The following is a 19196-nucleotide window of genomic DNA, read 5'->3' on the forward strand; positions in this document are numbered from 1 at the left end:
TTTCTCTACATTTGCATGTCTATAAGCAGTGATTAAAGTAAAATAAGTAAATGTATTTATGATCTATAAATGTAAAATGTAAAATGTATAGGATCTCCCCATTGAGGGATTAATAAAATCTCTTTTGCTCAGACTTCAGAGTGTGTGAACTTGGTTAGAAAATACATCATGTTGCATTTTATTAAATAAAAGCTACATGCATGCAAATATTTCAGAAATAAACATAGATATATAAAATAATGTGCACCTCCCTCTTTAGTCTGAGCTGAACTGGAGTTTTGGTTGATCCTTCAACGAATATCCTTAAAAAGAATTGATCCGTGTTGTCTTCAGTTTCTTAATTATGATTCTATGAATGGAAAAAAACATTTGAATCTTTTTATTGGATTATTACAAGCGCTGCTGCCTCACCAGGACGTGGGTTTGCTGTTTTGTAATGGACCGTTGTTAAATGGAGTAAACTAGGAGAGCTTTTTTAACACATGATGTGCAATTTAATTGTTTTTAGAGTCCCAGTGGGTAAAAATGAATTCGATCAGAATGCAACATGCAGGTGTCACATTAACCTCAGTTCATCTTTGACAAGATTAAATAAGAGGCTGATTGTTTATTGGATCTACTATAATAATGCAACTTCATCTCAACTGACTTAACCTTATTCTGCAAATAAACATTCATATTTTTTATTTTATTATAATTCAATGAGATTTTAATATTGAGAAAAAAATGATTTGCAGATATTTTTAAATACTTGTAATCTGTTACATGTGTGTAGGTGGCTGATGAAGTCATACCTGGAATGGTAAGGTAGCCAGAAACAAAGAGTCAGCCAGAGCCAGGTTAAAGATGTAGATGTTCGTGGCAGTTTTCATCTTTGTGTATCTGAGGAAACACAAGAAAGACAAAAGTTCAGCTCATTTCCACTGTAGGTCACACACCTTTAACACCTTAATCAAGTGTCTGCAGACAATTCAGGATTCAATCCAGTCTGAATAACAAACAGAGTCTCTGTGTGGCTGCAGGTGCGTCGTCTTTGTGAGGCGCTGCTGCCACAATTGTTGGTTAGAATGAGATTTGGACTGAGGATATTTTTAACATCGGACGCAGCAGTAGGTAAATTTGACTTTCTTGTTATTGTCAGGTCAGACACTGGTGTATAAGTGACATACAGCGGGTAAACATATGTGATAAAAACACTTAAACATCAGTTTTGACTTCATGGGGATGTAAAATACCTCTCCTGACTTTTAGCTCGTTGTTTTTCTGTTCATCGCTGTTTTTAAGACTCAACTCCACTGATTGGTCGGCTGGATCGGCTCGGGGTCCTTCGCCTGATGACGACGTCAACAAACATCACCAAAGGGGAGCACAACTAGATAAACCCCATACTGCTGTAGTCATAGCAACTAGATAAACCCTGTACGTTGGAGGGTTGTGATTGGCTGTAGTCATAGCAACTAGATAAATGCTGTGCGTCCGTCTGAGAGTTGACGGAGTTGGTTTTCGCTGTGTTTCGGTGAAAAGGTGAAAGGTCAAACGTCATGTGTCCACTCTACTGGGCTCTGTGGCTTCTGTGTAGATCTGTCTGTCCCCCCTGTGGTCTTGAAGTTTGTGTTGCTTCTTTGTTTTTGATTTCCTCGTTTCTGTCAGGTTTAGTTCTCCGTTTGGACTCATCTGATGTGTGTCTCTGCCCTTTTCTTTTAATATTTTGTTCTTATGTTTTTGGGACACACACAACACAATACACAAAATAGTTTTTTGAGATTTCCTATGAAAACGACCTGTTTGATATTCACTGGAGTGCACTTGCAGAACAGAAGACAGCCTGAGATTATAATGATGATGATGATGACTCTCTCTGCAGCCACTGAACATTGATATCAATTTTATTAAAAATCATTTTGTTGCACGTGTCCGTCTTTGCAGGTTTTTGCCTGCTCACCTTGAAAACAAACTCGAGGCTGTTCTGCTTCAGCTGCCCTGAATAAAACTTCACAGAAAACGCATTGCAGTCAAACATTTCCGCCTCTCTCCCCCTCTCCTCTCTCCCCCTCTCCTCTCTCCCCTTCTCCTCTCTCCCCCTCTCCTCTCTCCCCTTCTCCTCTCTCCCCCTTCATTCAGTCTGGCCTCGGGCTTTTTTTGCACCCTTCCCTTTTCTCCTCGACACATCCCCTTCTTTCTTTCATCCATTCTCTGTCTCTTTCTTCCTCCTTGCGTCCCCTTTTTCTCCAGTTTCAGATGCCGTTTACCGAACTCTTCCATTCCCTTGCATCTCAACATCTGTGTCTTTCAGTCTTTTACCCTTTCATCCCTCCCATTACCTTCCTCTGACTTCTCCACACTCTCAGCTCTTCCTGGTTTCTTTCATGCAGGTCTCAGGAAGCTCAATTGAAGATGCGTTCAATAGTTTTTATGACACTTTACACCTACATCTAAATATAAGACTTAGCAGCTGCAAACAAGTAATGAAAGTTATGAAATGGCAGCATAAAAAGGAGACAGTAAAAGAGCTGCTGAAGGACGTCATCGTTCCTCTGTCATACCGAAACACATAGAGATAAATCCTGAACTCTATTTGCAAACCCTGTGTTTGTCACTTCTCCACACGGAGTCATCCCACCAGCAGCGTTTTTGAGTGACGACACTTGGACTTGGAGATCATTAGAACATAACCTGCTCTACCACCTGAGCCACAGCCGCCACAGAATATGCAGCAGGCAGTACGTGATTTCCAACCCATCCTGAGACTGTGCTCAGACTGACAACAGCATTATATGAAAAAATTCAGCCAAGATTCTGCATAACTAAAAATACAAAAACAACCCCAGAGAACTCATAGTCGTCTAACAAATAAGAATATGCTGCAATTTTTGAGGTTACTGGAGTTATGCAGACAAATAAGAAACACTGCGAGCAGTCACTGTCAGACCAGGACAAAACAGTTATGACTCACAAGAAAGGATAAATATGGACCGAGACTGATTCAGCAATGTCTTCTGAAAACTTTGTGACAACCTAAGACAGTTATAGCTACGGTTACTTGACTTAGTTGCACAGTGTGAGCAGGCAGTGTCTCTTTTTAGTCACAGGATCTATAGAGTTGATATGTAAACAGTTTAATTTCAGTCGGCCTCATTATTTCAAGCTAAATTTGGGATGCACAGAACAAGGAGCGTGGATCTCCACAGGGATCACTTCACAGGCAGAACAAGTGACCACAGCCACCGATAACTTAATCTACATATGTTTGATTGTTGTATGGATAATATACATATACTTCAATCAATCATTGCATTTTCTACTCTGCCTCAGCCCAGAAAACTGAATATTAATAGTTATATTTGCAGCATTTTCCACAGGGTTTTTCTTATGGAAATTTTGAACCCTTTAAGGATCACCACATATTCTGTCTCTTTCTGCTTCATCACTCCTCTCTCCACTTCTCCCTCAATGCACCTTCATCTTTTATACTTTTGCTTTCCTTCACATAACTATTTTCCCATTCCTCCACCACTGCATCTTCCCTTCCCATCCTTTCTCTCGCTTTTCTTCAGATTCCTTCCTTCCTCCTCCCTCTTCATCCACCTTTCCAGCACCTTAACCCCCTCCTCCTCCTCCTCCTCCTCACGTTTTGAATGCATTTCTGCTCCTGTCCATCTCGTTCTTCCCTCTCTACCCATCTCATCTCCTTACATCATCTCCCCTAATCCTGCGTCTCTCGCTCCGTCTTTTTGTCCTCCACTTCTTTCCTTCTCTGACATTCCTCCCCTCCTTCTCCCTGCATACCAAAGACTTGTAGGCTGGAGAGTCTTAGGAGAGAATATTTTATAGCTGTTCAGCTTTCCTCCTCTCTTTGCATCAGGGACTTTAATTTGGATCGTGTAACGAAAAGAGATTTGATGGCTATATGCAGAGGTATGTCATCGGCGTGGAAGGAGAATGCTGATGAATTAAACCAAGGATAAAAGGAGCCATCGACTAAAATAATTCTCCTCATAGGAGGACACATGACGTGATCTTCAGAGCTGATATGTAGCAATTTCATTTCAGTCCGCCTCGTTATTTTCAGCCACATTTGGAAGGCAGTTTTGAACTGTAGATTTTGAATGACAAAAGCGATCGATAATCTAAATGTACATATGGTTTATGACTCTTATACGGACAGTATATGCAGACTTCAGTCATTGCATTCATGGTTCTGCCTCCAGTAAACAATGTGAAGTTATATTTGGCTTTTTCTTATGGAAATGTTTAAGGATCTTCGCATTTCTCACCTTTCTGATTCCAGTTCTCCTTTCATGCATCTTTGCCTTTGTACTGTTGCTCATCATCACCTATTTTCCCATTCCTCCATCTCTGCATCTTCCCCCCTCTCCATCCTTTCTAACCCCGCTTTACTTTTCTTCAGCTTCTTCCCTCCGTCTCCCTCTTCATCCTCGCCAGCAGCACCTCACTTTTAGAATATCTGTCCATCTCATTTATTCCCTCATCTTTCTTGTCTCTATCCTGCTTCATCTTCTCTAATCCTCCGTCTCTCTGTGCCTTTTCGTACTCGTCCTCAACTTTTTTCTTTCTCTGACTGTCCACCCCTCCTCCTCCTCTCTGCGTACTGAAGACTTGTAGGCCGGAGAGTCTTCAGAGAGAATATTTTATAGCTGTTCAGCTTTCCTCGCCTCTTTACATCAGGGACTGAGTCTATCCAGCCACACCCTCCATCTCTGTCTTTTTCTATCCACCTGAACATCTCGTCTTCTTTTTCCATGAGCCTCTTCACATCCATCTTTTCTTCTGCCTCTCCGGCTCAGAACCACTTTCTCTTTTCTCTCTCTATTGAAACTGTTGATATTCAGCCTGTGTTCCTTACACTACTTTACGTTCTCCTTTCATCATTCCTTTCTTTCTGTCATTCACTGAAACTATAATTGCATTTTAATTATGAGTTCAAGGCTCCTGGCGGCTGCAGTAACAGCAGAGAAAAGATGAAGAAAAGTAAAGAGGCCAAGAGAAGAAAGGACAAAGAGGCGAGCGCTGCTTATAGAGAAGCCATACAGTCGGTAACATGCTGCGTGAAGATTAGTTCTCACAGTAGCTGCTGTTAAGAAGCATGTTCTCCTACTTGTCCGTTTAATTTCCTTTCAAAGAGGGCAACTTTCAGTGCTGCAGTTGAGGAGGAGTTGCGTCAATGTCGTTGCTTTGACGATACACTGTAGGAACATCTTGTTTGGTCTTTGAATACAAAAGAAGATAAACGAGTTATTCATGTGTGATAATAAAAGGTGTTTCAAAAGACAAGTCACCTCACAAAGATGAAGAGCACGGCAGCAGAAAGAAGAAAACTAATCAATATGCCGAGTCGATAACTTTGTACCAGGAAACAGGAGCGGGGTGTTTTTAATGCCGTGGCTCAATTAGTCATGTGTTTACAGGAAGTGTTTGATAAGGGCAACAACTGTCTCATACATCAACTTCCTTTAGAAAGAAACTGCTCAAAGATCAGGCCGATGATGACATGTTTTCCCCTGGAAAATCCCATATGTGTGACTAATTAAGCAAAAAGAACAATATGAAAAATGTTATGAAGTTATAAATTAATGGGTTTAAGACGGCAACCACCAGGCTGCGATGTGTATATACAGTGACATCCCGGATGGAAAGGTGTGGACGATGTATAAACTTCAGTGGGAGTGAAGGCGAGGAGGCGAGTGAGGCGCACTTGAATGTTAAGCTTGGAAGAACATTAAGCAGCGTCTGGATCTGAAGACTTGTCATCAGTTGTCACGTTTACCTCATGTTCATAATTGGTTCAGTTCATTGTAAAGTGTGTCCCCGCCTTAAGAAAAACTCTTTTGGATGAGGGAGACTGACACGCTGACAAATTAAATAGTAGCATTGAGACCTTGAATACAGATTTGTACTATTACTATAATAACTTTTTTGACAAACTACTGTCATTAGAGTCAAAGCCACTGATCTCTCTGACTCTGTCCTGTTTGCATTCACTGTCTGCAAATAAAGATTTCAGTCTTCAGGATAAGCATGACATATTTAGCCGTCCACGACAGAGGGCTTAATGCTTCATGCCTCTTTACTCTGTTTTCTTCCTGCTGCCACATTATTCCTCATCTCTCTCCCTCCAATTCTCTTTTGACTTCTTCTGTCCTTTTCAGTGTCCTTATATGAACACAAAGGCCGGTATTGTCCTCTGAACAAAATCCAATCTGCAAGGTAACTCGAGCAAATTGCAGCTCACAACCTTATCGACTGACACAAAGATCCTGCTGTAAGATTCTCCAAAACAAATGAACTTTAAAAAATATCCCTAAAATCCGCCGAGGAAGGCTCTGTGCTGTCGTGGCCAAGACATCGTTTTTCGGGCTCGGCAGCTTCAATGGTTGGTCTTAAATTGTCTCTTTTGTCTAAATTAAGTCACCACTATATCATTACTTAAAAGTTAGATGAAGACTTTGCTAAAATGTTCCATTTTCAGATGTTCATTCCTGACCTCAATAGACATTAATCTGAGCTGAAGAAAAACGAGAGTCAGTCAGTGCCTCAGTCTTTTTCCCCTTTCAAAGTTTCCTGTCTTCTTTCTGGGAAGAACCCGATTTAGCTGCATATTACCGGAAAATTAGCAGAAAACTGTGTTTCAGCTGCTTCGGGTCATTCTTCTCACTCATATCCATATTGTCACGCCTGACCTCCTCCATCACTTCAAATGCAATTTCACTGTTTAGCCTGTAACAAAGGACAGCAGGCGAACTGTGTTCTTCTCTGGTGCCACCTGAGATAGACAACGTCAGTCAGCCAAACAGAGTTCAATTATTTCCAACCACTTCTCTACTTGCTACTCTATAAGTCCGACTTATCTCTCCTGCAGCAGATCACTGAATTATTTCATGTTAATTGAGTTATAACACATTTTTAAATTCTGTATTTTTGCAGCTCTGTTTTCCTCACAGTGCCGGTTCCATTTATTTTCTCTTTCCCTCCTTTGATTGCACCTTCCTCTCCAGCTGTTTATCTTTACTGTCTCCTCTTAACCTTTCACCTATATTTGTAACTTTGATATTATAATTAATAAATGCAATTAATGCATTACCCCGACGGACCTTTCAGGAAACACATTCGCGGCAGATAATGAAATGTGCCGAATTCGCTGGTGCATCGTGAATAATTGAGGGCTGTGGGGTCGAGATTCTGCAATTCATACCAGCGATTCCATTTTTATCACAGGCTGGAGATTAAAATCAGCCATCTGCAAGATGAAGGATCACAAGATGAGTGGCAAAGGCAAATTACAGTTGACGTTAGTCAGTGTTACTATACTGTCATATCTCAAGATGCACATAAATAGACCTGCCTTGAATTCTGATCAGTCACTGACTTGTAAATATCTGTCCAGCCACAGCAGCTGGATTTAAAGTATTTCTAGTGCTTTCTCTTCCTTGTCAAACATTATGCACCGACAACACCAAGACAAATTCCTTGTATGTGAAAAGCTGCTTTGCAATAAATCTGATTTGGTAGAATTTTGAACCTTGGTTTTTTTCAATGCCTTGTTTACATAAAATTTCAGAAAACTTGTAACACGAAAAGCAAATTCTCTCGAAGTAAGTGATCAACTGTTTCATGGTGGTATCCGTTAGTTAACTGTTAACTCTATTCACCTGCAGTGTCTCCGTTTGTACGGCAGGAACAAGAGAATGTGACACATGTAACAACATTTCTTTGCAGATGACATTGTCCTTTTGACTTCATTGAACCAGTACCACCATGAGCTCATTTTCCTCGATCACATCCTCCCCCCTTTCTTCCGTCATCCATGTTCATCTCTGACAGACTTTTCTTTGGCTCCATTTCTCACAGTTGGAGGATGAAAGGAGTCTATCTGATGACTCTTTCATCCGCCATGCTGTTCACTTTCAAATATTAATAACGACTTTGAATTATTCAGAAACTGCTGGTCTGCGATGTGTCGGCTTGAATGAGCTTTCTCACGCCGGCACAAAATCTTGACTTCAGGAGCTCATGCTGTGTGTGTTTTGTGTATATCAGGTGATACTCAACTCAATAAGGATCATTTGATAGTCTGAACTATCAGTTCTGAATTTGAACCAACGCTGAATCCCTCGGGCAGTTTTGGATTAAGAAAGGAAAAGGACCATCCATATTGTTACCAGTGCAAAGTTGAAAAGCATGTTGGGCAACTTGACACCATTAATGCTGTTTTTAAGAAACATATGCTGCCATCCAGACGACGTCTTTTCTAGAGAGGTCCCTGCTTATTTCAGCAAGATGATGCTGAGCCACATTCAGCAGGTCGAACTGTGTGGCTTCATACTAAAAGAGTCCACTAGACTTCTCTCCTATTTAAAATGTGTGGCACAGAATATAGTGCAAAATACAAAAAGGAACCCGGACTGTTGAGCAACAAGTTGTATTTGAAGCAAGAAGGTTAAAGCTAGTTATCACACGAACAAGAGAGTGGTACAAATCTTTTCATCCAACTTAGCCTCGCAGGAACGGCAAAATTGTTTCATCCGTCGGCCTGTGCGTCTTTGACGAAGACAAAATTTCTCCTCTGGCTTTTCTCTCTTTCATCACTGAGCTAAATGTTTCCAGGGTCAAATAAATATTTCATGTCATCTACTCTGCAGGTTTGTGACCCTTTGTTGCTGGTCTAACGTCATTATTTCATGGTGAGTCACTCTGAATGAAAATGTGTACACACAAAAAGGCACAAACAAAAAAGTGGCCTTCCAGAGATTCATTTAGAAACTTAACAAATATTTGATATTCACACTTTCCACAGAATGAATAACCCCACTACCTGTGCTGCGAAGTTATGCAAAGCTCTTAAATACACCTGTAACATGGAGCTTAAAAACAGCAGACCTGACCCAGCACAGAGAATAATACAAAGATGTGCTCAGAGTGAAAGGAGACGTTGCCTACACTCCTCTTACATCTTCACAGATGCAGAACCTTTTGGTGTGGAGATGACATATGGAGCTGTAAATGTTTGGAACTGTTTATTTGAACCCTGGAGCACTTTAATCCTCAGTTTGTTTGGATGATTCATACTTGGCCATCAAATTTACAAAAGCTTCTCGTAGCTTCTGGTTTAGCCCTCCGCTAACTTGAATGGGTATTAAATTATATTACTCATCATCTCTTTGAGCCTTTCCAAATGTTTTTGTTAGACTGGAATTTTGATATCGAAATGAAATGATTAAATGTGCTTAAGTGCTTTCACAGTGAAAGTAAAAAGTTTCAACATCTACAAGATCCATGCCTCCATCTGCTAATGAAAACCAAAAGCTCCAGAACAAGTGAGGGCTAAGAGTTAACCGTCAACGTTACTATTTTTAAATATTGACATTTTTAATCATCTACAGCTTGCATGATATCTCAGCAAATATGTTATAGGGCCAAAGAACAAGTAGGTGGATATTATTTTGGTCGTGATTAAGTTGGGGAACCAGCATGTACTGATTAGTGGTAAGAAAACGTCTCAAAGTACTTTGATGACCAATCCATGTACCCTTACCCTTAATGCATAGTGAGGAACAGAGATAGGTAGATTGATTACCAGGACAGAGCCATAGAAGCCTTAGTGAATATGGGAACAAAGGAGGAAGTCATGGACATTATTCAATAGTGACAAAGTCTGTGTACGTAATGTGGAAGCATGGGTACATAAAATGTTAGAGTTTACAAAAGGTTTGATGAAGGTTCATTAACCTTAACAAGTTAACTACAAACTGAACTTAATGTTGTTTGTGCCTAAACCTCTCCGTTATTACCCACAGTGTTGTCACATCATGAACCAGAATTATTTTTCATTGTTTTTTGTCGGCTCAGCCAGAAAACAACAGTTTTAGGACTTTGTCAACAAGTTACCCCAAAAGTACGGCTGCATGTATCTAGGGGGTTTATTTCAGTTGCTTTTTTTTGCCTAAAATGGAAGTGGGAAGTGTAAAGCTGGTATGAACTCTCGTCAGACTGGCCACGGTTACGGGGAGAAGCATTTGAAAAAGCATCATTACAGAGCAGAGCCCTTGAATTCTGCCAAATCTGCCGGATCAACATCACTTTTACAATAAATCCTTTTCTTTCTCCTGCGTCTCTTTGTATCTCATCCACTCACTCTCTCTGTGCTTTAATAACAGATTCATAAAGACCTATTTATCTGTATGCTGCTACAGTTTAAGCCCTTTCATATCCCCGTGTGTCTTCAGAGGAAAGCGCTCTTGAAGAAAAGCCTTTCTCGATGACAATCTCACAATCCAATTCAGAGCCGCCGGCTGCTGAGGAGATACAGGCACCGTGTCATTATCACAGCTCTCCTCTTCTGACATCATCAGCCGTATTCTTCAAGGTCTTTAAGCATCCCTGAAAGCAATCCAACTGATGTATTATTTTCCGTCATGGCTAGAAGTGGCTCGAAGTGCGCAGCTAGAGAGATTATGGAAACATGTATGCCGATGTCAAACATCAGATTCAGAGTCTTGGCATGCATTGTGAGGATTACAATGCTGCTTTTAAACAAACGCTTTAGGAGTTCAGTCATGAATGCCAACAGACCTGCCCTTTGCTTTTTGGCAGCCAAATACAACACTGCACACATTGTATTCATGCCAGCACATCTCCTTTTTGTCATGGTGGTCATGGTTTCATGTGTTAAAAATGAGGGCAAAGCTCATTTTCAGAGTGCAGAGCCTGAAATGATATGACATATAGAGACAAGAGGAAAAAGGCTTCAAATACAGAAATTATTTTGAAAGTCCAACCAGACTTCCATCCACAGATAAGTCCAATACATTATTACTACTACCAAACATAGCCAAGGATATCTTTCCATTTACAAATGAGGCTCTGAAGCAAAACAAAAAGCTTCTTGTCCTTGTTTCCCCTCATAGAGGAAAAGATGGTGATGAATAAAGAACACTGAACGCAAGCTCCATAAAATACCCCTGTGACTCGGAGGTTTATGATGCCGAAGAAGCAACAGTGAAATAAAAAGCTGAAATCAAAGGCAAAGAAAGACCTGAGATAAAAAGGTTTTTATTTCATCTTCAGATGAGAGCACCGGAGAGCAAGTGGAGGAGGCCGATATTGAACAGGAGGACACCAGAGAGATGAGGGTTCAGGTCTTTCAAGCTATTCACTCCTGACATAAGACTTACAAGCACTGATCCAGCTGGGTCAATGAGTATCTAAAAAGCACTTTGGAAAAGCAAACAAGGACTCAGAAAACCCGGTTGGTCAATAGAGCATGAAAGCAGAACATTTCTTCTAAGCACAAACTCACCTCTGTGATGATCCTTTCATATCCTCACTGAACTCTGAAGCTAAATCACATGAAAAGCCTTTTTAAAATACCAGCTATGCCTTTCTGCACCTCGTCAGGTAAGTTTCGATTAAATTTCCACAGATACAAATCTGAAAACGATGGAGATTTGTGAACATTCGTGAACTTTGCAACATTAGTTACCACCCAGGTCGTCTCTAAGCACTTAAAATGACAATACAGTAATGATTGTGATTATTTACCTGGGTCAAGTGCTCCTTTTGCTCCTGGTCTACACACAGCACTTAATGGTCTGACTCCAGGTTTTATATCTGACATGCTCCCAGTTTATCAACCCCCACCGATTTCTCAGGTCAAAGCAGCGACTTCCTAAAAGAGGCCAATCAAATGTGGTGACGGAGCTTAGTGTTCATGCACGTGGACCATGAAACATGAACATAGACTCAACGTTTAAAGCACACACAGCTCAGATGTCAGATTCTGTTTAATATTCCACTGCTTCTATGAAGCAACGCAAATATTCAATAGTGCAAAACGTGCCAATGGTCACATGGTCACCATCTGATGGACTGGACATGTTGATAACTGTGTGTCCTATGAGGCGAATAAATAAAATCACTGATAAAAGATGTAATATACTATGAAGGTAAAGTGAACCAAAAGTCAAATATTTACTGACTTACAGAATCAGGAGGAAGACACAAAATACTACAAAGTAGCTGGGAAATCCAGGCAAAACAAAGTCCAACAGAAGTCCAAGAATAAATCAAACGTCCAACAGAAGTCCATATAAACAAAAATCCAGACCAGGGAACACCAGGAATACAGACACAGAAGAGTACTGTCACAGTACAACAGAGGGACTAAAGGCAGTTTCACCTGTGTCTAAGACAGGACAATCAGACACAGGTAAACTGATGAGGGACAGGTGAAACCAATCCGGATGGAACAGGATCAGAATGGAGGAGAAACTTTGTGGCTGCACATGCACCTTTTTATTAACCAGCCACCACTGAGCCATGTTAATTTAAATGGTGGCTGCTTATATGTCACAATCTTATAAGTCACGTCTGTACACACATATATTAATCTGACTCATTGATTTATCTTTTTACAATCCAAAAGATTAGATCGATGCAGTTTTTAAAATAGCTTTTTTATATTTTATATTAAACATCAAACATAGGAAAACATTTACAGCATTTTCACCTCCGATAACTTTTTAGTGAATAAGTTGGTTGGAATACTCAGTAATCCAAATAGGTGAAATATTACACAGGTGGCACTAAAAGAAATCCAAAGACATCTGCACATCTCCAAAATAAAAAAATAATAATAAAAAGTGTGAGTCCCAATCACAGCCTGGACAGATGCTCTAAATTATCTGTATTTCATAAATCCATCATACTTTCAGCAGCATCAATGAGGACAATAAGATTTAATCAAACCCCTTGATAATGCTTCATTTGCCAAATTACCTTTTAAAAATGCTGCTGAGGATGCGGGTGTCCATTTAACTTCCACTTTGATCCCCTAACAGCCTCGTCTGGAAACCTAACTGGCTATAAAGCATTCAGATGTCCCTTTAATGGCCAATAAGGTAAAGTTGTTCAATGAGTGTAGAGCTCCCTCAGTTCTCTTTCATTCATCACACTCACTTTAATCCCACAGGTCACCCTGATAATGGAGAGTTACACACGCATACATATGCAGACACACACTTCAAACACATGCTTTTTACTCACACACAAAATCAAAAGCCTACTTTATTAAACCAATCAGAATCCAATCCGGAGAAGAAGAGACTCGAGTAGCGCTGATGAGCACATGAGTGGACGCCGCGAGTACAAAAGCCCCAGTGAGTGTTTGTGAGTTAACGGCCGACACCTTCAGGGATTTATTTCAACATGCTTTATGTTCCAGTTTGTCTTAAGCTTGGTATTATAATAACACTGATAGGTCCTGTTATATCGAGTGTGTCCAATACCATTGTTTGAAGATCTGAACACATCAAGAACTGTTGCTGGTTCTGATGATCTAGTTGGCAACCACTGCAGAAGAAGATGGTGCAACGAGATGATGCTGTTCCAGGACTAACTTGACTAAATCAAAACCTTGACTTAACTAAATCCTTTGTACTTTATATGATTGTTGAGCCATGCCAACACTCCTATGAAGAACCTTTATTGTATGTGGATGCTGAGCCAGGTGTGTGGATCCCTGTTTCTGATTGGCTCCAGCTGGTGAGGCCATGGCCATCATCACTTTCTAGCTTCATGAAGAGCTTGGGGATCCATCCAGATTGAAGGGGCACTCGGTCCGACCCTCCAGTCCACAGGATGCCATCTGGGGAACCAAGTTACTAAAGTTTGGACAGCCTGACAGTCGTGGTGGCTGGGTCTCAGTGATAAATTATGAATGTTACTTATTAAAATAACTCATTAAACAAGGTACTTGTTAACCACCTGGGGACAGGTATAGCATAGTATAGTCTTTAGAGACCTCTTTTGGTTATACACATTACTTTGGTTTGAGAAGCATCCATTAGCCTTTTCCCCCTTGTAGTCTGCCTCATTGCTTTTTGTATTATTAATCAAATGCATCTGGTTTAAAGTTGCTTCAATTTCCCTAAGCATGCTGGGGTGTAATAAACCACTTCAAAAATCATGGATCCAATCATTTTTGCTTTATCTAAGTATCAGCATCATACAGAGGAACAAGTAAAGAACACGTGGCAAAGGTGACACATTTCAAAAGCCTGTCAACAACCTGTCAAGCAATCAAACAGTTCCCTCTTACAAGGATACAAGGGAAACCACAAGGTCGTGCATGATCACGGCAAACATTGAAGGCGCCATTGTAAATTATTTTCTTTATTTTCTTCCAACATAAAAGAAAAATGGATCAAACGCTGTTGTAACCACCGTTAGTTCTTCTGCAGTGTTCCTTGTGTTCTTCTATTGTCTGTGTTCGCAGCTGTAATATGAGTCTGCAGTCATTTGTCCACTGGGGACGTCTCTTCAAATCACTGTTGTGTTTGTCTCCTTGTTTTGAACTTAAGAGGACAGGCTGTCACTGTCATGTTTTCAATATGTGAATAATAGAGAGTAATAAAAACCCTGGGATCGGCTACATGACAAATATCCCAGAAGACACTTTTTTATGAAGCACAAAAGATGTTGGTGTGCTGTTTATTTTGCATCTTCTTTAGTCACAAAGGTTTGTTTTCAGTGTCACTCATCTTGAAACACATCCAGCTGGTTTTAAGCAAAGTAAATCAAGGTTAAACTATTTCTTCGATGAAAGAAGAAAGAAAGTAGCGATAGTGTCGCTAAAAGGAAATTCCACTTCTTGATGTGATTTGAGAATCAAACTAAATCTGAAAAGTTCAAACGTTGCTGTGGCTGTTAAATGTGACGGGGGTATGTTAGACGTCAGATCAACACGGAGCTGCAGTATATCTAACATCTGACTTTGGATCTTATGAGGGATTTGAACAGAATCTTTCATACTCATGGTCACGAGGGCAAGCTGACAAACTCCTGGCACTGCCTTTATTCATAGGCGGAATAATAATCACAAATGTTTCCGTGGGCAGTGACACTACTCATTCCCAGTGAAGCGTTCAGGATGTGGTTTGCTTCAGCATCAGTGCTGCTGTGGAAGCGAGATGTTCGAGCCTCCGTCGAGATGCTGCTGAACCATGTGGCAGTTCTGTTTTTAGCACAAATCTTCAACATCTAACTGCTGTCCGCGAGGCTCAAATGATTTCAACTGGAAATCTGATTACAGCAGACCAAGAGCTCGAATATCAGAGCAATGTGAGCTACCAACTATGGTCCAACTTAAGGCCGCCGTTAAGTGAAAGTGTTTATTGGCAGTTTAACAAGTCCTCCAGAATAAACGATATGTTTGTCATTGCGTTCCAAAGTGACCTATGAGAGCGTTTTCTCATCTCACGACCTTCTCAACAGAACAACACAGTTTGTCATTGTCTTCCGAAACCATTAAAAATGACTGCAACCATAAAAGATTTATATCTTCTATATCGTCTACCTCAGTTGTTGGTTAGTCAGATTTATAGGCACAGGAATGACTTTGTTTAGAGTTCAGACTGTGCCACATTGTTGGTAGGAAAATAAAATGCGAACAGAGATCACTTTGTTGATACGTTCATCCCACCATACCCAAGGCAGTTTTGATAAATCTATAAATCATATTGGCATTGAGCTAAACTCTCAGGACTACTAACAGACCTTCAACCTCGGGGGGAAGGCCAGCGTGGCTTGACCTTGTCTCACTGGCTGACTGAATGCCTATGACTTCTAAACTCAAAGCCCTGATGAAACCGCGACCTTTGTACCTGACACGTAAACAATAAATGTCACATTAAATATGAAACAAAAAGTACAGGGCGTGGAAATGAACACAAACCTCTAGCAGCATTTCTGCATGTTTATTGGCTGTTTTTATTGGCTTCTCTACCCGACGACAAAAGTGGCCCATTTAATTTCAAAGATTAAAAAAAACAAACCCTTTGTGTACAAGAAAATCCAAAATCAATCTCCTGGTAATTGTCCATGGTGCAATTTCAGGATGTGCATCCTTCTCGCAGGTACTGATTTTCTCTGCTTTTCTGTCTTCAGCACATGCACAAATCAGAATCCCAACTGGTGAAGATAATAAATTGTCAGCGGGAGTGACTTTTTTTTTTTTAGTCAAATACATTCTTGAAAAACAGCAGTTGAAAGTAATTTCCCCTGATGCTGTTAGCTAACGCTGTGAAAGAAAATAGAAGAGGGAGGAAGGAAACTCATTGAGTCTGCTAAGATGTCCTTTCTACTGCAGCAAAATAAACCAGGCATCCTTACAAAGACCGAAGAGTAAATGCTTCCTTTTCATTCCCGAGGGATGGTACTTTCCTACAAACGCATCAATATGACAGTTTACTAAATATTGATCGCTCAGCGCAGATGGATTTTCACAGACAAATACAGCAAACAAATATTATTATATTTTAGTCACTAAAATTCACCACAGTGATGAAACACTGCTTCCACTTGAGTATCCAGGTTTACTGTTGTGCATTCAGTGAAGATAAAGAGAAGATGAGTGTTTCCAGGAGGCTGGAGTTTTGTTGATAAAGCAGAAGATTGATGATGATTTTTTACCATGCATTCACTCATTTAGTTTTTTGTTTTGTCTCTCATCATCATGTCTCGTGTCGTTTTCGGTGGAAATTCTGTCAAAACAGCTCGCTGCAGCACCAAAAGACTAAAAGGTAAAGTTAGTGACAAGCTGGTGAACATATTGGAGCATTTAGCTGCTAAACAGACAAACAGACCTCCCTCAGGAGTTGGTGAACACCGAGCTAGACCTAAGAAGAGAAGAGTGGATGTTGGACAAACACCTATCAGGAAAAACTCCAAATGAATTAACTGCAGATTTTTCTCCCTATCTGCTGCTGCATGTGTAACAAAAGCAGCTAGTTGCTGTTTTTGTATTTTTGTTAATGCAGCTTTAACCAGCTATAAGTTAATGCAACCATGAAGCCAAGGAGTGAACAGAGCACACTAGATTTTGTTTGTTTGGACTAAACTTACTGGGAACCTGCCTTTGTTTCTTTTTGGTTAAAATTTTGTCTGTAGCTCGACAGAGGCTCTGAGCTGAGCAGTCATAAGAAGCAGTTTCCACTCTGATACTGTTACCGTCTCTGACAATCCTCGGTGTCACTGACATTTGGAGTCCATAAATTCTGGGTACAAAGTCCAGCTGCTAAAACCATAATTATGTCTATAATCAAAGAGGCTGGGCGTGTATTTTATTTTTTGAGACTTTCAGCTTCACGTTTAGAAAAATGAACATCGCTCGAGCGGGAGCCACTGCTGCACAGAACGAGGTTTTATGATGTTATCGGTTTAATTCTCAGAGGGTGTCTGTGAAGAGAGGAGCTCGTCTGAGATGTGAAAGATCTGCTGGCTGCACTGAAATTCTGATGTGGGGTAAGGACACAGATGGGACATTTTCCCTCCAAGCAGAAGGTGAGAAATGGAAACATAACAGGACTGGACACACTGTGATCTTGTCTCTTTGGTGTAAAACATCACAGGCTCACTTTACAGTTGTGAAGTTGTGGTTTCCCTTTTTACCCGTTGAAGTCATCGCAGTGTCCTTGTGCTGTTTTCAGCACTGGGCTGAACTATTTGCTAAAACAAAATTTGGGGGGGAATTGTTGCATTAAGACATGAAACTTGGGCATGAAACCAAAATGAGCCCTTGAGGACTGTTACTGTCCAAACGTGGCCCATTAGATTCAGTCTCACAGTTGTTGACCTTGGAAACAGCTGTGACTTTGACTCTGACTTCATCTTTCCCTCTCTCACTCATTAACCTGTTTGAGGCATTTGACTCGTTTGCTTATTTCACAAACTCTGCTGTCTCTTCGTGTCTCTGTCTGCCAGTAAACTGTCTTCTACGTGGTAAAACAAGTAGGACAAGAAGACGACACAGAGCTATTGAGAAATGTTTCGTGGTAGAATTTCTGCCAACAAAAAGCAGGTCAGCTCATATAACAGCTTTTCAGAGGCAGAATGTGAGCACAATGTAGTCTAGCTGGCCAAAAGTGGATCTCACAACATTCAAAGCAGATCGTGGAACAAGCTACGGAGCAGAAAACACCATCAGTGGTTTAATAATACACCTCTAAGGCTCCACTGATAACAATATAAATCTAATCCTTCGCTCCTATTCCCTGGTCTCCACACTTTGAGCAAACGAATAAACCATCCTGGGAAACTGGAAAACATCATTTTTAAAGCTCAATTTATTGAGGTGATATCAGCAGTACACGGTACAGCGGCCTTGATTTATTCCATGCACCATGGACCATATCTCACTGTTTTCTAATGAGGCCTGCTGCTAATTTACAACTATGCAGTGACGGTGTTTTGATTAAGGATGCATTTAGATGCTTAAAATATAAAGCAGGAAAAAAAAGGCAATCAATAAATGCGTCATTTGCAGTTAGGTCGCTAAATGGGAGCAGTTTCCTACCTGCATGGGATCAGTTTTTAATCGTCAGGCTGTAGATGTGAGTGTGACTAACATACTGTTGGGTGTGTTAATGCACCATCATCACTGCTATGTTTATGTTTATGGCAGTGAAAAACTGAGAGGAGAACATTCAACATATTTCCAACACTGGTCACAAGAAGAGAACATCAATGACGGTCGATGGCTCGACTGCTGCGATTGTATCTAGATTATTAGAAGGCATTTTCTGCCATGACTTTCATATATGGTGGTTACATTACATGTATAGTGGTAGTCTGTGACAGAAGCCTTAGAGAAGCAGCACAGTCCTCCGTCCCTATTCTGCTTGACTTATCAGCTGCGTTTGACACAGTTAACCATTGAGTCCTTCTCTCTATTCTCTCAAACAGGCACCCCTGGTTCTGCTTTGTACTGGTTTGAATCCTACCTTACAAGGCACTCTTGGACAGTTGTCCTCATTTCACTATCTCACCACAGGGGTGCCCCAGGGCTCAGTGCTGGGGCCCCTTCGCTTTGATTATCCGCTCACATGGTTTCTCTTATATCTGCTATGCAGATGACACACTGCTGTATTTGTCATTTCCTCCCGAAGACCCGTCAGTCTCCGACATGGATGAAGGCACACCACCTCCAGCTGAACCTCTCAAAAACTCGACTGCTGGTCCTCCCAGCCAAACCTACTATACACCATGACATCAACATCAAAGCTGACTCCCTATGTCTCGTCCCCAAAAGGTTTGCAAGACACTTAGGGGTCATGATTGATGACCAACCAAACTTTGCACTTCACAACATCAGAAAAATCATGCCTTACCTAACTAAACATGCT

General features: G+C 40.7%; 1 protein-coding gene and 1 long non-coding RNA gene across 3 annotated transcripts in view; both read right to left on the reverse strand.

Moving 5' to 3' along the window:
• The window catches only part of oprl1 (opiate receptor-like 1), a 77081-nt gene that overhangs the window by 24648 nt on the left and 33237 nt on the right, over positions 1–19196 (reverse strand). For both annotated transcript variants that reach the window (XM_019260219.2, XM_019260218.2), the window contains exon 3: positions 795–882. In XM_019260219.2, coding sequence (XP_019115764.1) covers positions 795–882 — 88 coding nt within the window. The remainder of the gene's footprint in view (positions 1–794; positions 883–19196) is intronic.
• LOC113747780 (uncharacterized) lies at positions 11099–12238 on the reverse strand. Its single transcript, XR_003463886.1, has 4 exons — positions 11998–12238; positions 11557–11683; positions 11315–11445; positions 11099–11229 (listed from the first exon to the last, which is right to left on the reverse strand). It is a non-coding gene; the product is annotated as an uncharacterized LOC113747780 (long non-coding RNA).

Source organism: Larimichthys crocea, chromosome XV (genome assembly GCF_000972845.2).
Source record: "Larimichthys crocea isolate SSNF chromosome XV, L_crocea_2.0, whole genome shotgun sequence".
Taxonomy (NCBI): domain Eukaryota; kingdom Metazoa; phylum Chordata; class Actinopteri; family Sciaenidae; genus Larimichthys; species Larimichthys crocea.